Below are 19,538 nucleotides of genomic sequence, written 5' to 3'. Positions count from 1 at the left end.
ATTAGAAGATCCAGAAGAACGTTAATGCAGTATATACAATCATTGACGTATTCCATGAATACCATAAACTCAAGGATGAGCTAGCATTCGTGAATGTATTCTAATCAGTAGCACTGACTGCTGCCAATTCTTCAAGTTTTTTAGAATAGCCACATCGAACAATGAATCAACAGTGCGTTCTGATTCGCGTTCGGGAGTGAAGTTTCCAAGGAGCTAGACGAAACCGTTAACGAAACGTTAAATAAGGTTCCAATTGCAGCGATCGAGAGTAGGAATAGTTCTCCGAGTGACATCGCTGATTCCGCACATCCCCTCAATTAACCTCCGAAGAGGGAGTCCAAGCGAAGCAGTGCGTGCTATTCCAAAGAATTGGAACCGGGCGTGTACCTGCGCATGCGCTCGAAGGTACGGCGTTGATCGCGCCGCCGACCAAGAGATCGGCTGCGGCGCGGCGCGGCATCGCGATCACGAGAAAGAGAGTGCGAGAGAGAGAGAGAGAGGCAGTCAGTTTTGAGCAGCCGAGTAGGAGCAGGCAGAGACAGTCGCGTCTCGTGCGCGTTATCGTGTGCGTGACTCAACTCTTCTTCGTGAGTTGCGTTGTTGGACATAAGCCGCACGCAGTTTAGGTATATACCAGGCACATTGCTTGGTCGATATTTCGTCGTGAGAACGGACAAAGCGAAGCTCCGAACTTTTTTACATACGTAGTGCGTCGCTGCTTGGCAAGCAAAGTGACGAGAGACAGTACACTCTGCGTAGCATAATTGTGTGAGTATTCTATTTTAGCGAATAGCTGTGACGACCCGCGATTGTTTCGACTAATGTAGCGCGCGAAAAAGGCGGCAGAGGAGTGGCCTTTGGTTTCGAAATGAACTGTACATGGGGGTCAGTGACTCCCGGAATGTTCATCCACGTGTGTTTACGATCTGAGCAAACGCGGCTTCAACCATTAACCTTCATGACAATCGCTCTTAGTTTTCTTTTTCACTGAACACATCGTCGATCTCGGCGGCAATTAAGTATTTATTTGTCCGACCCTACGGAAATGTAATGCGTGAAATTACGATGTTGACCATAACATTTATTGTTCGTGTATCGCAAATGAAAGTGACGATACGGAGGAGAAAGTGTCTGGGCCATTTTTCTTTTCTTGCCTTCTTTTTTTTTGCACCGCTTACGTAAAAATACCTCTGTAAGCTAAAAATATTTCAATTTTTGGGATCGACTGAACTGACGTTACCATCGCGTGGCGGGCGACTTTCGTTTGTTTTTGCGTTCGGAGCACTGAGTTGTCTTCGGCGTAACAATCGGCACGCACGTTGTGCTCTTCCATGAAACTGCAGTGAGCCCTTCGAATATTGGATTATACCGATGAAATACATATTTCTGTTATATACGGCATTAAATTTCGCATTCCAAACATTATGTATACTCCGCTTTCATACGCGATATGGTCAATTACTTTTATTTTCAAGCATTTGCCGTTACTGTACCTTGTCATACCTGACATTCATAGAGACAATATTTACTTGAAACTATTCTCAACTATCCATATTGAAATACAACAATCTGCTCCAATGACATTCCATGAAAATTGGTCGAAGCTAATCAATGTACACGATTAAAATTTGTTCGTCGTTCGAGCATAGATTTGATTTTTACATATCGATAAATGGCGCATTACTGTGGATACGCGAAAAATAACATAGATGAAAATAACAATTGGCATTCAAATCTCGCTTACGGCAGTCTCGAGCTTATCCCGGAAAAATAACCGACGGTATTCTAGCAGGAGACCAACGCTAGGTCGTAATCGAAATAATGTCGGGCTCATTTGGACTTCTTTGATGCTTGTTGACGTCGTGTAATCAACTTGCGCCTGGCAATTCCCCCCACCCCGACGACCTGACGGTCGATTGGCATGAAGTTCAACGAAAAATTTCTGCGTTCGGTGGCAGCTACTACTTTTAAAGTAGGTTCGAGGAACAAATCCATAGCAACGAGCGCAACAACAGGAAAGAAAACTACAGAATCGTTTTCAAATATTACGTCACTCTCGTGTGTTATAATTGAGCGGGTGCAAGGAGGCAATGGGACTTCAAAATTACTTCAACAAATTGACACATTTCTCTTTAGTTAATTTTAATCGGTTACAATGGACTCGACTTCGTTGACGTAATTACTGGTAATTATTTTGGCTTTCATTGCGCAGGAATTTTTTCTTATACTGTCTCTGGCTTATAAAAATTAATGTTATAAATAGCCACAAATGGGTTTTATTACGAGAGCAATTTTTGCATTAACGGTCGATTTAATTAAAAAATAACGGAACCTACGCTTTGTTATTCGTGCGGCTGACCGTCTGCTAAAACTAATCGAGAGGGAATCGAAGCGCGCCGCTTCGTCGTGTAAACTGTCCGTGCGAATACAAGAGAGTACGTTAAATTGAACGAAGGACACTCGTGCCTTTCTTTCATTCGTACAGTTTCATCAATTTGTTTTGAGCGGCTGTTATGATAAGTACGTTCCCGAAGCAAACGGTACATTTGCTATTGTCACGTGCGAAGCACATCCGTCCTGCCAAACTCGTACTGCGTTAGATTTTTTTTTAATTGGAATTAATTGCCGATGCATTGTATACATAATGCGCGAGCGACGATTCGCTGTATACACACGTGCAAATCAAATTCTCCTGGTCGAGATATTTCGAAACGAAGGTTTGCGTATACGTGTTGGTTGCACTTGACCGAATTCTTCATTGAAACGTATGTGGGATTATGCAGCTTCGCAGCTCAAGAACGATCGAAGCAGCGAATCGAAGGGGAAGAGGCCGAAGGAAGAAAAGCGAAGTTACGCGTGAAAATGAACTGGAAGTCGGTCGGGCGAGCGGTAGAACAAGAAAAAAACAGCGGAAACTAGACGAGAGTCACTTTGCCGTCACGCGCAACTTGTACAAATGTGAAAGTATACATGTATACACACAGGTCTCGCGGTGCGCGCTCGGTGTGCCCTTCCACTCGTCAGACGCGAAAATTAGAACGGAATCGCGAAGTTAGTGCTTTCGATTTGCGACCTCGTTGCAGGTGGATTCAGCTCGCGGGAACAGCTTTCGGGAGATTTTGCCACGAGAACGATGCGCTTACAGAAGAAACGTGAGTCAGTGATTGCGCCACTGGACTCACGAATGGCACCGCGGTTGACTCACGAGCTTCAACGATCTGCAAAGATGACCGAGAGAACGCGGAGGGAAAATCAGCGATGCGAATCGATATGAATTATCATCGCGGACGGGAGCGAGTTAATGACCTTGGTATTTAAAAATAAGCGATTTCCGCTCGATGTCATCATAAACCGCGTTCCGTAATCACTTTAATTGGTGATCCCGATGCGAGGCGCAGACCCCAGCGCCGCGTGTCAGGCTGAGATGTATAATGCACAAATTGGTATTTTCCTGCGCTGCGCTAAAATAAAACCCGCTAGTCACATCATTGCGACTCAACGTGTGCGGAAAATAACTGTCAAAGCGAGGCCTGATGGAGCATGATAACCCTGTTAATGAAGTGCATTACATTATCTTGAAACACTGATAGTTAAGATAAAGTTGCTTTTACTTCCGTCGCCGCTGTTGTCCTATTTTAAATAGTTATCAGGCGAAACGTGAAAGAAAAACAAAAGCCCGAGTGAAATTTTCGACAACTTTGTGTAGATTCGAAGATATATCATATATATCAGATGTATCACGCATACATTTGTTTCCTGTCATGCTTACGTGTCGTTGCGCTTTGGTAGGTCATCTTTGCTGCTAGATGATGTACTCGCGCACATTTCGAAAGAATTTTTTTATATTTTAGAAATCCATTAGTTCTCGCTCTGTATTTTTATTTGGCGTGCATTGAATCATTGTAAGGACAATGTTTTTATTGTTACGCAGAACTTCGTTGCAAAAAGTATCTATGTCGTGCCTTAATAAACTATTTCATACTGTTTTTCGATATCGGTTCGTTCGAAATCGATACTGAAACAATTCTTTGCCGATAAAAAATGCAAGCGTAAAAGTGTTTTGTCACTGTGAGAAATCCTCTTACGGAAATAGGCTAAATATTTTCACGGCGTAACTCCTTACTTAACAACGTGTGGGATTCGGATGACGAGTAAAATAGGTAAAATACGCCTAATAAAATGAAGTTACACGGGGCGAAAAGCATGTATCCGCACTATGCTCACAACTGACGCTCACTGCCCTATTGACGCCAAAATCCGCCCGTCGAAATAACGCGATACTCACTTGAGCTCTCCGTGAACCCCCACAAAGCTGATCTGCATGAACTCAGAATTCTATGATGCCATCTTTTCCCCACGCAGGTGCCAAGTTTTTGTACGCAGAGGTGAAATTCAAACTGCGCTTCCAAAATTACCGTGGAAAAAATTGCAAAATATACGTTTGATATTCGCAGGACACATAAACGACAATGGAGACGACTGCCGCAATTCTGCTGGCCACAATGACTTTGGTGGTTCTTGCCGAACCCCGGGAATACGACCAATGTTACAGCTACGAGTCGGACCCTTATCTTCTCATGGGCACTAAAACAGCCTATCAATTTGTCAAGGGCACCGATCGTCTGCCGTCCATTCCCAGTGAGTACATTCTTGAATCTTGACATCATTTCGGATGAAAAAGCGCCCGGGGAATGACGTACTGCTGACAGATGCGTGAGAAAAACAGCATTTTAGCAAGAAGAAACAACCACGGCTGAGTCTCTTTTGTTTCCTCGCGAAACAGCCCATCAATTACATTCGCGCGAGCTTTAAACCATCAGTACGCGAACAATAGCGACGCGAAAAGTGTCGCCCCGCTTGCGCAAAATGTCGCGCGAGCTGTAACGTACATTTCGGTCTCGCGATTTGAAATGCGTGCGTCACATGCTCTGCCCCGCACGTGCTCCCCAAGAATCGTGATCTCATCGCGGATTCCAGAGAAAAAGAAATTAGAACTCCCAAGATTTATAATGGTCGTGTGACAATAAATTGAGACTCTGCGGCGCTACTCGACGCGATGGGAATAGAATCTCTTTACATTCGCAAGTTGAAAAAGCAAACGAGTTTTCACTTTCGGGGCCAAGCCTCAAACACACAACGAACGACAACAGCGGCAAACGCTTCGAGCCGGGATGGTGTTGATATAAATGTATGTACGTATTTTTTTTTTTTGCTCGCGCGCAAAACTACATCGAGTACAATGTGCACGCAACACATATAAACTCGTCACGTTTACGGGGTCCCCCTCTCTGTCCGATTACGTAATCGCACACGCGAGGCGACAGAGGGATTTTCCCGTTTTCGCGTTCCGCGATATCGATTCTATAGGCAGGAAGGGGACGTCGAGTCGCGCGACGTATTAGATCGGAGCGAACGTACGAGAAGCTCGGAAACGGCCGCCTGATGGGCACGTTTAGGTCTGCTATTGCAAATGCTAAATTACAAGTAGGCTGCGGTCGTTCGTTAACCGAGACAAATTACGTCAGGAAGCTTTTTACGATGCGCTCGACGGCTGCTTCTTTCTTTCATTTTTTTTCTCTCCTATGATCGCCGCTCGCGTGCTAAATTTCTCTTTCTCTGCCAGTGCGCTGTTTTCTTTCTTCCTGTCTTCGTGAATCGAAACGACAACTACGGTTGACATACGACCCAATCGTAATAAATCACCATCTTGGGGATGACCGTGGGCAATTAATTTTCCTCCGACGACCTCTCGATCCATTTGGATAGATTGGATCCGTGCAAAGGCTTCGACCCGAAAGCCGCAAGCGCGCGAGATGATCGAAATTATCGTTTGCAGATTGCGCCCCAGTGCAGATGTGGATGCTGGCCAGACACGGCACTCGCTATCCCAGCAGGAAGACAATGTCGCAGATGCAGTCGCTCGATCGCCTTCGCGACCAGATAATTTACAATCACGACAGGAGAGGCAGTGAGTAATGCGAGATTATTTTACGCGCGACCGTGAGCCTTTGTCGCGGAGTGGAAGACGCGCGCGTTGACCAACGAAATGAAGACGAGCGTTTGACTGGGTGGAGGGGGGGGGGGATTGATGGTATTGGTTGACCCACTTTCTCACTTGCACATATATTTTCATTTTTCCTGCTTTAGTGTTTGTACCATTGACGCGATGCTTTTAGGGCGTTTCCTTTGCCAAGACGAACGGTTACCTGTGGCAAAACCATCGTACACCTTTTAAATTCATTTAAATGGAATGCCGAATGGCTTGTTTGACGCGATCAAACGCGTCATCTTTGTAATGTGTAATGTTTCCGCTCTTCCTAATAGTATTTCTTCATTCGTTAATTTTCGTGTAAATATGTGATTCCCGTTGATTTTGTATAGACTCCGAAGAAACATTTCTTTGCATGTATCTGAAAAAATTGCGTAAACTATTTAAATAGTAGTATTTTTAAAACTCCCTTATCAATACCTTTAGAATTTTGTTTTTATCATTTTACTGCTAATAGATTTTGTAAAAGTATATCGTGAAATAATTGATAATTCCACTTCAAAGAATGTCTATGTATAAAATCCTTTTTTTTTTTTTGAAAGATGGTCGATTGTGCAATCCGGACTTGGAGAAGTTACGTAATTGGCAGGCACCTATGGGTAGCCACAATGAAAGTATAGCTGATTTTCTGACTACACCTCAAGGTTACGAGGATATGCATCTTCTAGCCAAACGACTTCAAAGTTACTTTCCCGAATTACTAAGGCTCGATCCTACTACTGTCGACACGCAGACTTACAAGGTAAATCATATAGTATATACATATGATGAAGTGTTTTTTAAACAATCACTTTTGAAAAATTGCTTGATTGGAGTTTTAAATTGACAATTATCATTTTTTTTTAACAAAATGTAACAAGATCGTCTAAATTGTTGCAAATCAACTAACGTGTATTCAATAAAAACACAGTTATGCAAAAATTATCAATGGTCAATTTATAATACAAAAGAAGCTTACCGAAATTTTGGACTTTTTTAATTTGGCGTGTTTTAATTTCCAGTTTAGAGGAACGAAATCCGAACGTACAATGTCCAGCATGGACAGCTTCAAAGAAGGGCTATTCAATAGTAAATACGCAATTCCAATGGATGAACAACCTTACAATGAAACGCTACTGCGCGTGAGTTTATTGTTGTACTGATTGTATTGCAAAGGTCCACAATGATAAATTGTTTAATTGGTATCGTTTTTTCCAAACAGCTTTACAAAAATTGCCCCATTTGGGAGAGCAGTTTAGCCCGCGATAATGTAGACTGGGAGTCTGAAAGGTTTATTACCATAAACAACACCCCTTACCACGAACTTTTGACCAATGTCAGCATACGACTTGGCTTCAATTACCGAATAAAAAATGGTATGATTTTCGACATTCAATTTATCATAAAAATTCGTATTAAAAAGAGAAGAAAAACATATCTCTCTGAAGCATTCGAAATTCGTAAACGAAGAAGGTATACGTTAATTGAAACATAATCCTTGCAGATTCAGTGCAATTAATGTACGACATGTGCCGCTACGAGAAGACATGGACTGTCGATCGCCTGTCCACCTGGTGTTCAGTATTCACCAAAGAGGAAATGAAAGTTTTAGAGTATCTTGAAGACCTTGATTATTACTATTATTCAGGACCTGGACGTGATATTAATGCAATGCTTGGTTGTCCCTTGGTTCAGGACATGTTCAATCATTTCAAGTAAGCAAAATGAAAATATATTCTACTTTTTCTTTATCGTGTCCATGAGGTGCACTATAGTTGCTCAAATAAAAAAAAACTTTTTCAGGGAACTGGAGCAAGGAAGTAGTGGTAACGAAACAAAGGGTATTTTCTACTTCGGACATACAATAACGATGCAGACGTTATTGGCTGCTTTGGGCATTGGTAGAGATCCAGATCCTATCCGCGCTGACAATTATCATAGCAAGCAGGATAGAAATTTCCGCACTTCCAAGCTGTCTTCTTTCGCCTCGAATCTAGTCGTTATTTTCTACAGGTATGAATGAATGCGTTATTTTTCTCATATTTCGTTGTTTTTCATTATTTTTGACTGTTTATCTACTTCTTTCAAATACAAAATTCGGAACTTTGTCCTTATTACAATTTTCGAGAAGAGAAAGAATTTATACATGATAAATAGGGTCACTCGTTTTTCCGAATTATATACGATATTGGGTGCATTATAATGCTGCCAATCGTCAATTTCCTGCATCGTTGCTTTTAGAGTGCACTAACATCGCACTTGACTGGAAAAATCCGATATTTATAGAAAAATTCTATCTTGGCGTTTGCTAAATAAGCTTGAATATGTTGTTGTTCAGATATGTTAGGACTAATGTCAATTGAAACTATGAACGATCTACATAGAGACTCGCATTATTTCTGGAAGCATATGCATTTCTATAAAACATACACACCTACAGCAAAGGCGTTCCACGCTACTGTTGTCGTCTATTATTAGTCTGTTTTCGACACAACTTATACATCTTATGTCTCACCTCTTATGCTCGATGAATTATTATCCGTTGAGCGTTTCTGCATGTTCTTTTCTAGTGTTCAGTTTATTTTAGACAAACCTGACGTCATCAATTGCATATGTCTGCTACTATCTAATTTCGGTGTATCATTACAATCTTAATTTGTGATTTGTGCGAAGTGAACTTATGGTATAAAGCTGTAATAAAGAAAAATATAGCTTATGTCTATTTTAATTTATGTTTTTCAGATGCAGTGACGCACGCTCGCCAAACCAGGTGATGTTTTACTTGAACGAGGAGCCATTACAGATTGAAGGTTGCCAAGTTGGCCTCTGCCCTTGGGAATATTTGAAGCAACGCTTTGGTGGAATAGTGAATGGGTGCAGCCCCGAATTCTGCATCAGTCCTAATTCGTCGAGCAATCTTCAATCTCATCTTAACCTTATTGTCCTGGCAATTTTTCTGCTAGGTTTTATTCGTTCGCTGTGATTTTCTACACTACATACCACGACACCTGTAAATAGAGGTCTCGTGTACCTTTTTTAACGTCGTGATGATGATAATGATGATACGCGCTTCTTGCTTCTGTGTTTGTCTTTTTTGAAAACGTATGTTCTGTGATCCTCGTTGTTTGGTATCATCAATGAGCATTTTTTATTCGACAGAGATAAGAAACAATGAAAATTTTGAATTTCTGTCATTGGACTGCACGTTTATATAATGTGTACCAGTATTTCTTTGTATATAAGAAATGTGAATCTCACGAAAAATGGATTTTCCGTCCATACTCAATTATACTGTATTTAACAAATAAATTATTGTGGTTTGTTTTTTGTACCTAATTCGAATTACCGTTCGAGTCGACAGATTCAAATAATATACCTCTTATTTCTTTATTCAAAGTTGAATTGATGTGAACACGTTATAAAAGTGTATTTATCTTGATTGTATGATTATTAGAAGAAGAAAGAAACTATGTCAAGCTTCTGTGTAATGAATCGCTATACGTGAATGATAAATGCGTTGGTCTAATTATCATAATGAGTATTGTTTAAATTTTAATCGAATAATTTATTGTCTAAGGTATCAAAGTATTATTAAATAATTTTTTTATGTAACGACGAACTCTATGTGAAGTAACAGCAATTTATATTCCTATACTTTATTAATATAATAAAAGTAAAAAAAAAATTAAGCACAAATGTTGTTTCGAAAATACTCCTTGCCTTGCAGTGATCGAACCTACGTAGTCTATATATAAGTGTGTGTGTACCCACACACATATACATATATAACACTCATAAGTTGTCGGTAAACTCTGAAACTGAAGTTAGTTTGAATTGTGGATTTCAGTCGCTTTGACTTCGTCGATGGAGCGTTCGACTGCGTTCTTTTTTGTTTCATCAGATCGTGAAAGCTTTCACTTTTGATGAGCAAGGGCTATCATCACACAGCATCGAAAGGTTTGGATATTTCAGATTATAGTAAAATTAAAGTTGACGCGCATGTTGAATGTAGTTACAGAAATACTTGTGTTGGTTCATTGAGATTTTCATCTTTGTTTAATAAATGTTCAGTCGAAACGTTGAACGATTTGATACGGAGGTTGATGGAAAAGTCAAATTAATAGCTTAATTCGAATTGCAGCGAGTCGAACAGCTAAAAGTGATGACATTGCAGTTTTATTACAAGGACGTTTCGTGTATCGGCAGGTGAAAGTGTGATTAGTTAAGGAATGTAGACACGCGTCTATAACGAAATTCTCTTTGAAATTTTGAAAACGAAGCACAAAGTTTCATTACTTTTTAACAAAAAATAAATCTATTTTTTAATGTAGAACTGCGGCTCGACGATCGGTAGAGGTTGAGGGGCTTCCCGTGGCCGATCAAAGTTTTTTGATATGTAGCTGTACGAAGCGATTTTCAATTGTACAGTAATAATTTAATTGCGTAAGCCAAAGTTTGTAATTTTATAAGATATCCCATGGTTTTCGGTTGGTGCGAAAATTGATATGGCAAATCTTGCGTGGGACGTAGCAGCACCGTACTGTTCGGCTTTCCGATCGTTCGCTATAACAGTAATGTCGCCGTGTCTCGGGCTCTTGCGTTCAAGACTTTCACACCAGCCGCAAGGAGATGGATTTCTCATGAAATTGGAAATCGTTCGACAACTTCCTGCGAATTACGTAAGAAAAAGTCGACAACGGTTTTATTAAATCACGACACTTCGGCAATCGGCCACGATTCACTTTGCGACTTTGTGTCCGATATGACGTTTCCACGTTTTTCCAGTTAGCTCCTCAGCGACAAGGAGGAGCTTGGTTCTAATGGAAAACAACGAATTGCTGATCGTTTACGAAAAATTAAATTAGCTTCGCTGAGTGATAAAACTGATTGAAATTATTGTGAAAGAAGATTTTACGAGCCATGCTTGCCACTTTTGTCATCATCGCCGACTTGCTGCAAGTGATCGCAGCAGCAGGAGCAACGATAACCACGAACGCCTCGGTAGAATGTTACGAGAGAGCCCGCGATTACTATCCTTATCTAGGCACCAAGACTGCCTACGAAAACGTTCACGGAGACGTGACACGACTGGGAAACAGTAAGTTGGCAAATGAGAAATGTACACGTCTTTTTCGTTCTTCGAAAGTGGCGTCTCATTCACGCGTTTTTGCGAAACGTATTTTCACAACAATGACGCTATAAGCGCGATGTCGGTGATCGCGTATACGTGCCTTAACGCGCGTTCCGGCTTATCGAAAAGACGTCAATTCGGAATCGTGCTGCGCAAGAGAAAATACTCTCTCGCTGCGCAGGCTGCACACCGGCGCAACTGTGGATGCTGTCGAGGCACGGAGCTCGCTATCCCAGCGGAAAGCTCACGTCGCTGATGCTGAACATGACGACGCTCAGGGACCGGATCCTCGAGAACCACCGACGGGGCGGTCAGCTATTTCGCGCGATGTTTCGAGCGCTTCGCGGCTGTTTCACCGTGGTCACATTGCAGCCGGCCACCTCTGCGCGCGCGACCTGGACGAGCTGCGCGATTGGCAACTGGATCCCGGCCTCGCCACGGAAAACGCGGACGCGCTCGCGATGCAAGGCGAGAGCCAGATGCGCGAGCTGGCCGGCCGGCTGAAGCGAGCCTTCGGCGACCTCTTGGACGCGAGGAGCGCCAAGCCCGAGGACTTTGTCGTGAGTCGACCGGCGCGTTTCGCGTTTCGTCGTCGAAGACGTTCGCGCGCGCGCGTATTCTTTCTATTTGTCCGCAGTTCCGAGCGACGGACACCCAACGGACTCAAGCCAGCATGAGGGCCTTTCGTCGCAGCTTTCTCGATGCCGGCGAAAGTCTCGTACGGACGGAAATACCGCCTGTTAACGACACCTTGCTACTGGTAAGATATGGGAGGATCGCCCTCGTGTTTCATCTGAAACTCACTTCTGGAGCGATGTCATTTTATACTAATAGTACATTCCGTCGTCGTCGGGGCCGCCGTCGAGTCAAAGAAATAAGCAAAGACCGCGACGATTATCAGCGCGTTCGAACGGCGAGCGAACCGAGTCGCGGATGCGAAAAAAAAAAAAAAAAAGAAAAAAAAAACGATCGTCGCAATCGTAATCCTTGAAACGAATGCTCAGGCATGCTTGAAAAAGAATCTGCGATTGTTGCCGTCGTGCAGGCGCAAAAGTTCTGTCCCGCGTGGGAGACTGGCTACGCGACCGAGCACGTGTCCGCCGAGCGCGACAGGTTCACCGCCGGTCCCGAGGTTCGAGCCGTGCTCCGGACGATCGGGCGCAGACTTGGATTCCCCGAGGACGTGGATTTTCGTGAGTAGCCCCGCCAGGTCGACGCGGCTTCGACCGCGATCGACGCTTGACTCGCCGGGGCTTTCAGCTACCGTCGAGTCCATGTACGACGCGTGCCGCTACGAGACTGCCTGGCATCCGGGCCGCGCGTCCGCTTGGTGCTTGGTGTTTCGCGGCGACGAGCTAAAAGTACTGGAATACCGAGGCGACCTGGACTACTACTACTTCTGTGGGCCTGGGCGAGCTATGAGCGCTAAGCTTGGCTGCCGGCCGCTCAGCGACATGCTCGGGCGCTTCAGGTACGTTGGAGTGGCTTCGGGAACGTCGCAGTGGCTTGCGACGAGCTCTGAAAATCAACGCGTCGTACGAGTGAACGCGATCGTCGCAGGGCTTTGGCGGGCGGAAACTCGACGAACCAGCCGAGAGGAGTGTTCTACTTCGCGCACACCGTCACTCTGCAAACCTTTATGGCCGCACTGCAAATGACCGAGGATTCCCGATCGCTGCTGGCGAGCAACTACGCCGACGTGCAGGACCGCCGTTATCGCACGTCGCTCCTTGGTCCGTTCGCGACCAACGTCCTTGCCGTTTTCTACAGGTAATCGCGAATTTCATTGCAAGAGCTTGCACTCCGTTCATCTTCTGCCGCTCTGCTAACGATTGTTCGCGTCAATTGAAAAGCGATGTCAGTCGAAACAAAACTACTATTTTTAAAATCGACAGCACTTTTATGGGCATCGTTTGAACACGCCTGTGGCAAAAGTAATCAGGTTCGAACACAGGAATCTTTCTTTTTCAAAGAAAGCGCGAGTACAATGAGAGAGTATTTTGCGAGGCACCGTGAATATTTGAACTGCTCTTGAAATATGCCAGATATCCGTGTAACATCGAGAGAGACAGGCAGATAAAGTTTACGCGCTATCTATACGACAATCTAGCCTTATCGATGCAACTCGTCGCTGCCAGGGCTACTTTCATTGATTCTTCTCCAATAAGACTTTGAAGTTCGTAACAGCACTCGTCGGCGATGAGTTCCGTATCGGCACTTTCTATGCATCTTCTTACCTCCTCTTCGCCGTTACTCGACAAGTCTAATAATAATAATTGCCTTGATTCGTCGTAGCAGCTCTGCGCGGCCGAGCTTCCCACCTCGTCCGCGTATCTCTGCAATCACGAGCTCCATCAGGTGAGCCGATCGTCGACGGGAAATTAGTATCCTCTTACCTTTATCCTGTCTACGACGGCGCTGATTATTGCGACGACGCTGTCCACGTGTCTTTTCTCGCGAGCTTCTCGCCAAGCATTCCGATCGCGCTCGCTCGCAGGACTGCACCCGAGGCTCTGGAAACAGTTAGACACATGGAGGTGCGGACCGGCGGAGATGGTCGGAAACGATCAAACGCGGCGCACGTACCTGCGCGACGCAGACCGACAGCAGTAAGAGGCAAGCCACGCGACGATTCATCCTTCGTGATATCGTGTCACCCCGAGCTGCCGCGAGCACGCCGACACACTGAATCGCTTTATGTCGCCGCGGCGACGATTGAAAAAGAGAGGAAAAAAAAAAACGTTCCTACTGCTTCCGACGAATTATGCGCGCGCACGTGTGACGCTATCGCGCGCGCTGAATTCCACTCTTTTCACTCTCGGTTCGGGGACTTTCCGTAGACCCGGCTGTGTGTGCGCGCACGCGACGTGTGTCGGCGGTCGCCGGAATGCGGAAACGCCACACGAGCGGCGTCGTTATTTCTTAAACTTGTTGTTCCTCCTTCGGAAACTCAATTTCCATTCGATTCAGCTGCCGTGCGCGGAATCCTCTCGGATAAATTTGCGCGGATGTGGCACTTTCGGCATCTCTCTTGCGGGTTCGCTCTGGCGGACCACCCACGATGAAAATCGGAAAAATCCAACGAGCAGAGCCGCCGATGGCGGACGCGAATGACTAAAACCGATTGGCGTGGATTTCAGCGATGTTGCATTTTTGTAAAAGGAATGCGCTGCGACCGACGTTGTTTGCGAACGTTCGCGTAAACGCCCGTGCATTGCAAAACGCTGCCTCGGTCAAAGTAGGACCGTTCGGCAATCAATTTTCATTCGTCACTCATCGAAGCGTCAGCCCAGCTCCGTAATAAAAGTCGCGTTGATTGATTTCCAGATGTAGCGAATCGGAAAAACCGTATAAGGTCACCATTCATACTGCCGAGAAGTTGGTGCAAATGGCTGGCTGCCGGAATGGACTCTGCGACTGGGACTTCCTCGAGCGGAAGTACACTTCGCCAGTTGAGAAATGCTCCATGGATTTTTGCTACGAGGAAATCAATGCCGCAAGCTCCGAAACTCCGATTCACTCCGAATTAAGCGCGTTGATGATTTTAGCGTTTAGCGCTCGTCTTGTCTTATAAGCTCTTTCTACGCGATATTATAATAAGGAGAGCTAATGAGTTTGTGACTGTTTAATGCCTTTTATTCTTTTAATAAGTTGAAAACTTTTACGCCCTTTTCAAAATACTTGTAAAAGTTGTTGTGGTGCGTATTAACAAACCAAATACCAACTTGATTACTATATTTTCATTTCAGTTAACCGCAAAAATGACACTTGAAAATCCTTTCATTGCCTACTTTAAAAATTGTTTATTTAAAGCTAAATTTTTGCAAAGAGCAATGTTCAATTAATGTCTCTAACGAGGTATCAGTTGGTCGTTATTTTCACGTTATATAATTAAATCGATCAATGCATATTAAGTTCATGCCAACTATACCGACACACTTTTCGAATATTTAGTCGTCTACGAAAATCTGCAGCAATCTTTCATAAGTGTACATAACGTATACCTACTATCGCATAACAACTGATCACGTGACTATCTATCAGCCAGTCAGATCACGAATAAACTAACTTCACTTTGTCAGGTTCTTTTTTATAAGAGATGATCTTGCACAAAAATAAACATAGATGTTGTCTTTATCTTGTTTCTCATTCTTACAGTGGTATATATGACAGTTTCATTTCCTGATAATATGGTCGTTTTACGTCCCTATATTTTTTCTGCTAGCTCTGTATTAACTTCACCAGAAAATACTTGCCGTCCCATCTTCAATCTAGTTCATTAATTCCTTGTTAGATACATTGATAGCAGTACTCGTGTTGTTTGTTACATCTGCTGAATAATTTGGATTCATTTGCGTGTTTGGACCTTGGCATGAACAATTAAAGTATTTGCTGTGTCTGAAACTTCTTTTGGTTAATTGGCATTTTCAGTGTTATCTGGACATATGAAATAGAGAATATATGTGTCATAGGTAATGAGCATTTTCAAGCATTAAGTACGCACATGTTCAAATCGAACATTCATCTATTTGTCTGGTTCGACGAACTGTTTCGTATTATCACCAGATATTAAGCAAAATACTTAAGATAATTCCGGCAAATAGATGTATCTCTTATCAGTTGATTCCGACTCTACTTTGAAACTTTGTGTACAAACTTTCGTATGTTCTACGATATTAGTAAGACGTTAGTAATTTGTAATAGGGCGATTAGCTTTGGTGAAGTGATACGATCTGAAAGATGCCAAATCTACACTTAAGTACTGCAGACGTTACTGTCGATGCTTCGTGTATACGAGGACAAATTATCGCTGAAAATCAAGAAGATTATTAGGCACAAGCAGCTAATGCATAGAATGTGGTTAATATTTCTAAAGATACATCACCGCCATCGCCGGTTGAAGATTATATCACATTCTCAATTCCAATAGGTCTATTAGACATTTTTTTTTTGTGCTTAAGGGAGGCGGCATCGGAACAAGCATTAAGTGGCGAGCGATTTCATGTAAAACAAATTGATGCTCATGCTTCGAAGCAAAACTACTGTGACGTTCACGCTATCGCGAATCTTTAACTTGCTGTAATAAGTAAAATACACGTGTAATGTAGTTATTATCTCATCTATGTGTAATGTGTAATTTATCTGATTGCTTCAAAATAATAACGCTAAAATTTACGAAAGTAAATTTCTATCTGCAATTAAAGATTATTTAATATTCAAAATTTATTTACTAAAAATATATATTATGAAATCCGCATTTGTCCAAACTCAATATTCTCATTGTAAACCACTTTTGAAAATCCGAGTCGGAATTAATGGGCAAAAGATATTTCTACTTCTAAATATCTACTTGGTTAAGCACTTTTGCTTAATGCCCGGGAATTAAGCAAAACAACCAATCGAACGTGACAAATATGTGTATATGCGATTCTTGCATGTAAGTTATGCTATTTGCCATCGTTTTGCTTAATGCCCGGCCATTCTGCTTAATGCCTGAAAATGCTTATCGCTTGCGACATATACGGGTGGTCCTTAACTATTTGAATAGCCTGGAAACATTGGGTGATGGATTTGTTTTTTCAAACGTTGTACAATTGTTATTCATATGGATGTCATTATTTTTCTAAATCTTTACTGTCAGTTTTATTGATTAAAAAAATAGTATTAATTACATTAATGAATTTATTCCACCGTGTATAAATGGTTGATGAGGGCAAAGCATAACATATCATTGTTAGCGCAACCATAAAAATTACATAAATAAAATGAAAAATTATGCAAATAGTACAAAATATAATAAAAAATTAAAATAATGTGAAATAACGTAAGTTAACGTAAAATTATTATTAATGTTTATATATTAAAGTGACACTTATTTTTAAACTTGTTGTGAACTCGTTTCCAAATATCAAATTAATATGCTATATTACTAAAAACTGAGCAATTAATCTTGGGCTGTTCGTAAACCAAATTTAATATTTTATCATCATCTCTCAATCCCAAGTTACTAACTCGAATATTTGAGAATCATTATTGTAGGCTTCAGAAGCTCATAAAGTGACAAATCAAATTTCATCAACTTACTACTATGCATTATTGATTTAGGTCAAACTATTCTTTATAAAATGTTATAAAAAGTTATTATTGGAAAACTAAGTACATTTTTATTAATTGTTAAAGTTTACATGATAAAATAATAAAAATAAAATATATCGTTGAAATAATAAAAATATTTAATCTATAAATCATAATCTAAGCCTGAAACACACATAATGCATCCTCGAATTCGAAGCCATTTATGAATGCTTTTAAAGACTCCCCTGCGATATCAAGGTACTCGGTATATCGCGTTTCTGGAGTGGTGCTTAATACAAGCATTTTTGTAACTGGATTAAAGTGGACCTGCAGCTGCATGCCCTTAATTTGTTCGGTGATGTTAGTCCAACTTTCTTCCAGAGCTTTAAGTCTTCCTTCTGGTACTGAGAGCTAAATTAAAACAGAAAACATTGATTTTTTAGTGCATGTAATAATAATGTATTATTAAAGTATTCAAACGAAGAATTAATTCTTTCAATACTATTGGCATATTATTTATCTATGTTTTGTTTAAGCAACGTGTTAACATAAAATGCATCTCGTCGATTCATCTATTCGCTCTGATAATTAATATGTATAACAATAAATTATTTTGATTTTTCCTTTCATATGCGATGCAAGTCATTTTTGCAAAAAAGACCGACTTCAATTTTATTTTTGAAATAATTCAAAAAGTTATACATTAATCGAATCAATAATAAAATGGAACCAACTCGCTAGCATTATACCCTTTTCAATGAGCTTATCAAAGCGATTGAATTGTTCCAGAGGTATGCTCAAACATAAGTCATAGAAAAACATAATATCGAATACAGAACCTTCATTTTTTAATTCAGAAAAAATAGCAACTGATACAACTGTGGCAAATTACCTTGATCTGATTTTTGTTTACAGCAGGACTCGTCATAGCTGCATTTTCCGACAAGCGATTCATAATTGTATCTACTGCTATCTCACTGTCAACTATTCACTATTGCAAATATAGTGGAGACTGTGATGTTGACGCGTTCTAGCAGAGCTGAACAACAAGCGATGTTTATACAGAGTCGAGCAAATAACATTGATTTTATCGATACTACGATCAAGTGGAAATAGTACATTATGATACAAGTGCGGGAAAGTAGATTCTTGTCTCGTGTAGCGTTTACGCCCGAGCGAAGCGAGAAACTCTTTCCCGAACACGTGTCGTACCGTATTTTTCGCTACGATGTGTGGGAAGTGTGATTTTCAACGCACATTTCCCGAGCGTGCGGAAAAGTCGCACTTTGCTCTGGTAGTAAAGGACAGTGAACCGGCGACTGCGCCTCGGCTTTCGTTTTGAGAAGCCATCAAGGATGATAGTCTAAGCTGATCGTCATTACTTTGCCTACACCTTTAACATCTATCTTCTCTACTTAATGCGTTTACTGTCTTACGAGTTCTTAAACAATTTTTTCACCCTCGTTCCGTATAAATTACATCCGACTTGTAAAAAATTGTGGAAGTTTTTTACATTTAAGATATTAAATTACAGTTTCAACTTTTTAAAATCTATCTTTTGTTCTTTCGTTTCTATTTCAATTGTCACGTAGTCTTTATTACTACTTTTGATAATACATTATCAATAAATAATTTACAAGTAAAAGTATTGTGGCCGAGATATTATTTTCAATTGAAATGTTTAACTATCTTGCATTTTTAATTTTACTGCGAACAACGTCAGCTTTACATTTGGATGATGTATACATACGTTATATCAATAAACACTGCATATGATGCTCAAAACTAGTTTTATTTACTGTAGTAATAAAGACCACGTGACAATTGAAATAGAATGAAAAGATCAAAAGATAGATTTTAAAAATCTGAAAGTATAATTTAATATCTTAAACGTAAAAAACTTTCGCAAGTCGGATATGATTTGTACGAAACAAGGGTCAAAAAATCGTTTGAAAATTCGTAAGATAATAAATGTATTAGGTAGAGAAGATAGGTGTTAAGGGTGTGGGCAAAGTAATGACGATTGACTCAGACTATCATCCCTGACGGCTTCTCGCACAATGCTCGCTCTACGAATTCGCTCCCTGACGGCGCCGAGCATTAGCTGAGGCGCAGTCGCCGACTCACTGTCCTTAATGACTTACTCTTCGCTCATTGATTTAGCTTTCCCTCGAGTTGAAGAAGGGATGACACCGCCCCAGTTGACTCCCTCTCTTTCTAAAGGCATTGTTTTCCTACTTGAGCACAGTTTCGTTTAAACCAATGTTATTTGCTCGACTCTATAAATATCACTGGCTATGACAA

General features: G+C 41.5%; 3 protein-coding genes and 1 long non-coding RNA gene across 15 annotated transcripts; 2 read left to right on the top strand and 2 right to left on the bottom strand.

Moving 5' to 3' along the window:
• The first annotated feature begins 503 nt into the window (after nucleotides 1–503).
• LOC131666475 (multiple inositol polyphosphate phosphatase 1-like) lies at nucleotides 504–9,667 on the top strand. Its single transcript, XM_058939169.1, has 9 exons — nucleotides 504–768; nucleotides 4,455–4,638; nucleotides 5,837–5,968; nucleotides 6,592–6,791; nucleotides 7,051–7,170; nucleotides 7,251–7,404; nucleotides 7,533–7,743; nucleotides 7,832–8,041; nucleotides 8,771–9,667. The coding sequence occupies exons 2-9, from the start codon at nucleotides 4,470–4,472 to the stop codon at nucleotides 9,009–9,011; spliced, it is 1,437 nt and encodes a 478-aa protein (XP_058795152.1). The 5' UTR covers nucleotides 504–768; nucleotides 4,455–4,469; the 3' UTR covers nucleotides 9,012–9,667.
• Nucleotides 9,668–9,828: 161 nt separating this feature from the next.
• Nucleotides 9,829–16,429, top strand: LOC131666473 (multiple inositol polyphosphate phosphatase 1-like). Of its 12 annotated transcripts, none has more exons than XM_058939166.1 (8): nucleotides 9,829–9,985; nucleotides 10,814–11,126; nucleotides 11,341–11,469; nucleotides 11,532–11,719; nucleotides 11,797–11,919; nucleotides 12,164–12,630; nucleotides 12,720–12,929; nucleotides 14,487–16,429. In XM_058939166.1, the coding sequence occupies exons 2-8, from the start codon at nucleotides 10,949–10,951 to the stop codon at nucleotides 14,731–14,733; spliced, it is 1,542 nt and encodes a 513-aa protein (XP_058795149.1). In that variant the 5' UTR covers nucleotides 9,829–9,985; nucleotides 10,814–10,948; the 3' UTR covers nucleotides 14,734–16,429. The 12 variants fall into 12 exon arrangements, with proteins under 12 accessions (XP_058795149.1, XP_058795148.1, XP_058795147.1 ...); XM_058939165.1 differs by having other exon boundaries at nucleotides 10,562–11,126; XM_058939164.1 differs by having other exon boundaries at nucleotides 10,559–11,126.
• On the bottom strand, nucleotides 12,945–13,859 carry LOC131666476 (uncharacterized). The gene is made up of 3 exons (XM_058939170.1): nucleotides 13,746–13,859; nucleotides 13,556–13,672; nucleotides 12,945–13,495 (listed from the first exon to the last, which is right to left on the bottom strand). Exons 1-3 carry the CDS (start codon nucleotides 13,794–13,796, stop codon nucleotides 13,250–13,252), a joined length of 414 nt encoding a protein of 137 aa, XP_058795153.1. The 5' UTR covers nucleotides 13,797–13,859; the 3' UTR covers nucleotides 12,945–13,249.
• A 59-nt stretch (nucleotides 16,430–16,488) lies between the features above and the next one.
• LOC131666478 (uncharacterized) lies at nucleotides 16,489–18,606 on the bottom strand. Its single transcript, XR_009302099.1, has 3 exons — nucleotides 18,447–18,606; nucleotides 18,127–18,273; nucleotides 16,489–17,645 (listed from the first exon to the last, which is right to left on the bottom strand). It is a non-coding gene; the product is annotated as an uncharacterized LOC131666478 (long non-coding RNA).
• Between the last annotated feature and the right edge of the window lie 932 nt (nucleotides 18,607–19,538).

The sequence above is a fragment of the Phymastichus coffea genome, unplaced genomic scaffold, assembly GCF_024137745.1.
Source record: "Phymastichus coffea isolate CEN01 unplaced genomic scaffold, Cenicafe_Pcof_1.1 PCOF00059, whole genome shotgun sequence".
Taxonomy (NCBI): Eukaryota; Metazoa; Arthropoda; class Insecta; order Hymenoptera; family Eulophidae; genus Phymastichus; species Phymastichus coffea.
Note: the sequence above shows the minus strand (reverse complement) of the source record. Positions and strands in the feature narration are given on the sequence as shown.

Excerpts from the sequence above, each read along its gene's own strand:
- LOC131666475 (XM_058939169.1), top strand. The coding sequence starts at position 4,470 with ATGGAGACGACTGCCGCAATTCTGCTGGCCACAATGACTTTGGTGGTT. Across the intron at positions 7,405-7,532 it reads CAATTACCGAATAAAAAATG|ATTCAGTGCAATTAATGTAC; the intron begins GTATGATTTTCG and ends TAATCCTTGCAG. Across the intron at positions 8,042-8,770 it reads CTAGTCGTTATTTTCTACAG|ATGCAGTGACGCACGCTCGC; the intron begins GTATGAATGAAT and ends TATGTTTTTCAG.
- LOC131666473 (XM_058939166.1), top strand. The coding sequence starts at position 10,949 with ATGCTTGCCACTTTTGTCATCATCGCCGACTTGCTGCAAGTGATCGCA. Across the intron at positions 11,470-11,531 it reads CGAGAACCACCGACGGGGCG|CCGGCCACCTCTGCGCGCGC; the intron begins GTCAGCTATTTC and ends GTCACATTGCAG. Across the intron at positions 11,720-11,796 it reads CCAAGCCCGAGGACTTTGTC|TTCCGAGCGACGGACACCCA; the intron begins GTGAGTCGACCG and ends ATTTGTCCGCAG.
- LOC131666476 (XM_058939170.1), bottom strand. The coding sequence starts at position 13,796 with ATGAATCGTCGCGTGGCTTGCCTCTTACTGCTGTCGGTCTGCGTCGCG. Across the intron at positions 13,673-13,745 it reads TGTCGGTCTGCGTCGCGCAG|AGCCTCGGGTGCAGTCCTGC; the intron begins GTACGTGCGCCG and ends AACTGTTTCCAG. Across the intron at positions 13,496-13,555 it reads CCGTCGTAGACAGGATAAAG|AGATACGCGGACGAGGTGGG; the intron begins GTAAGAGGATAC and ends TCGTGATTGCAG.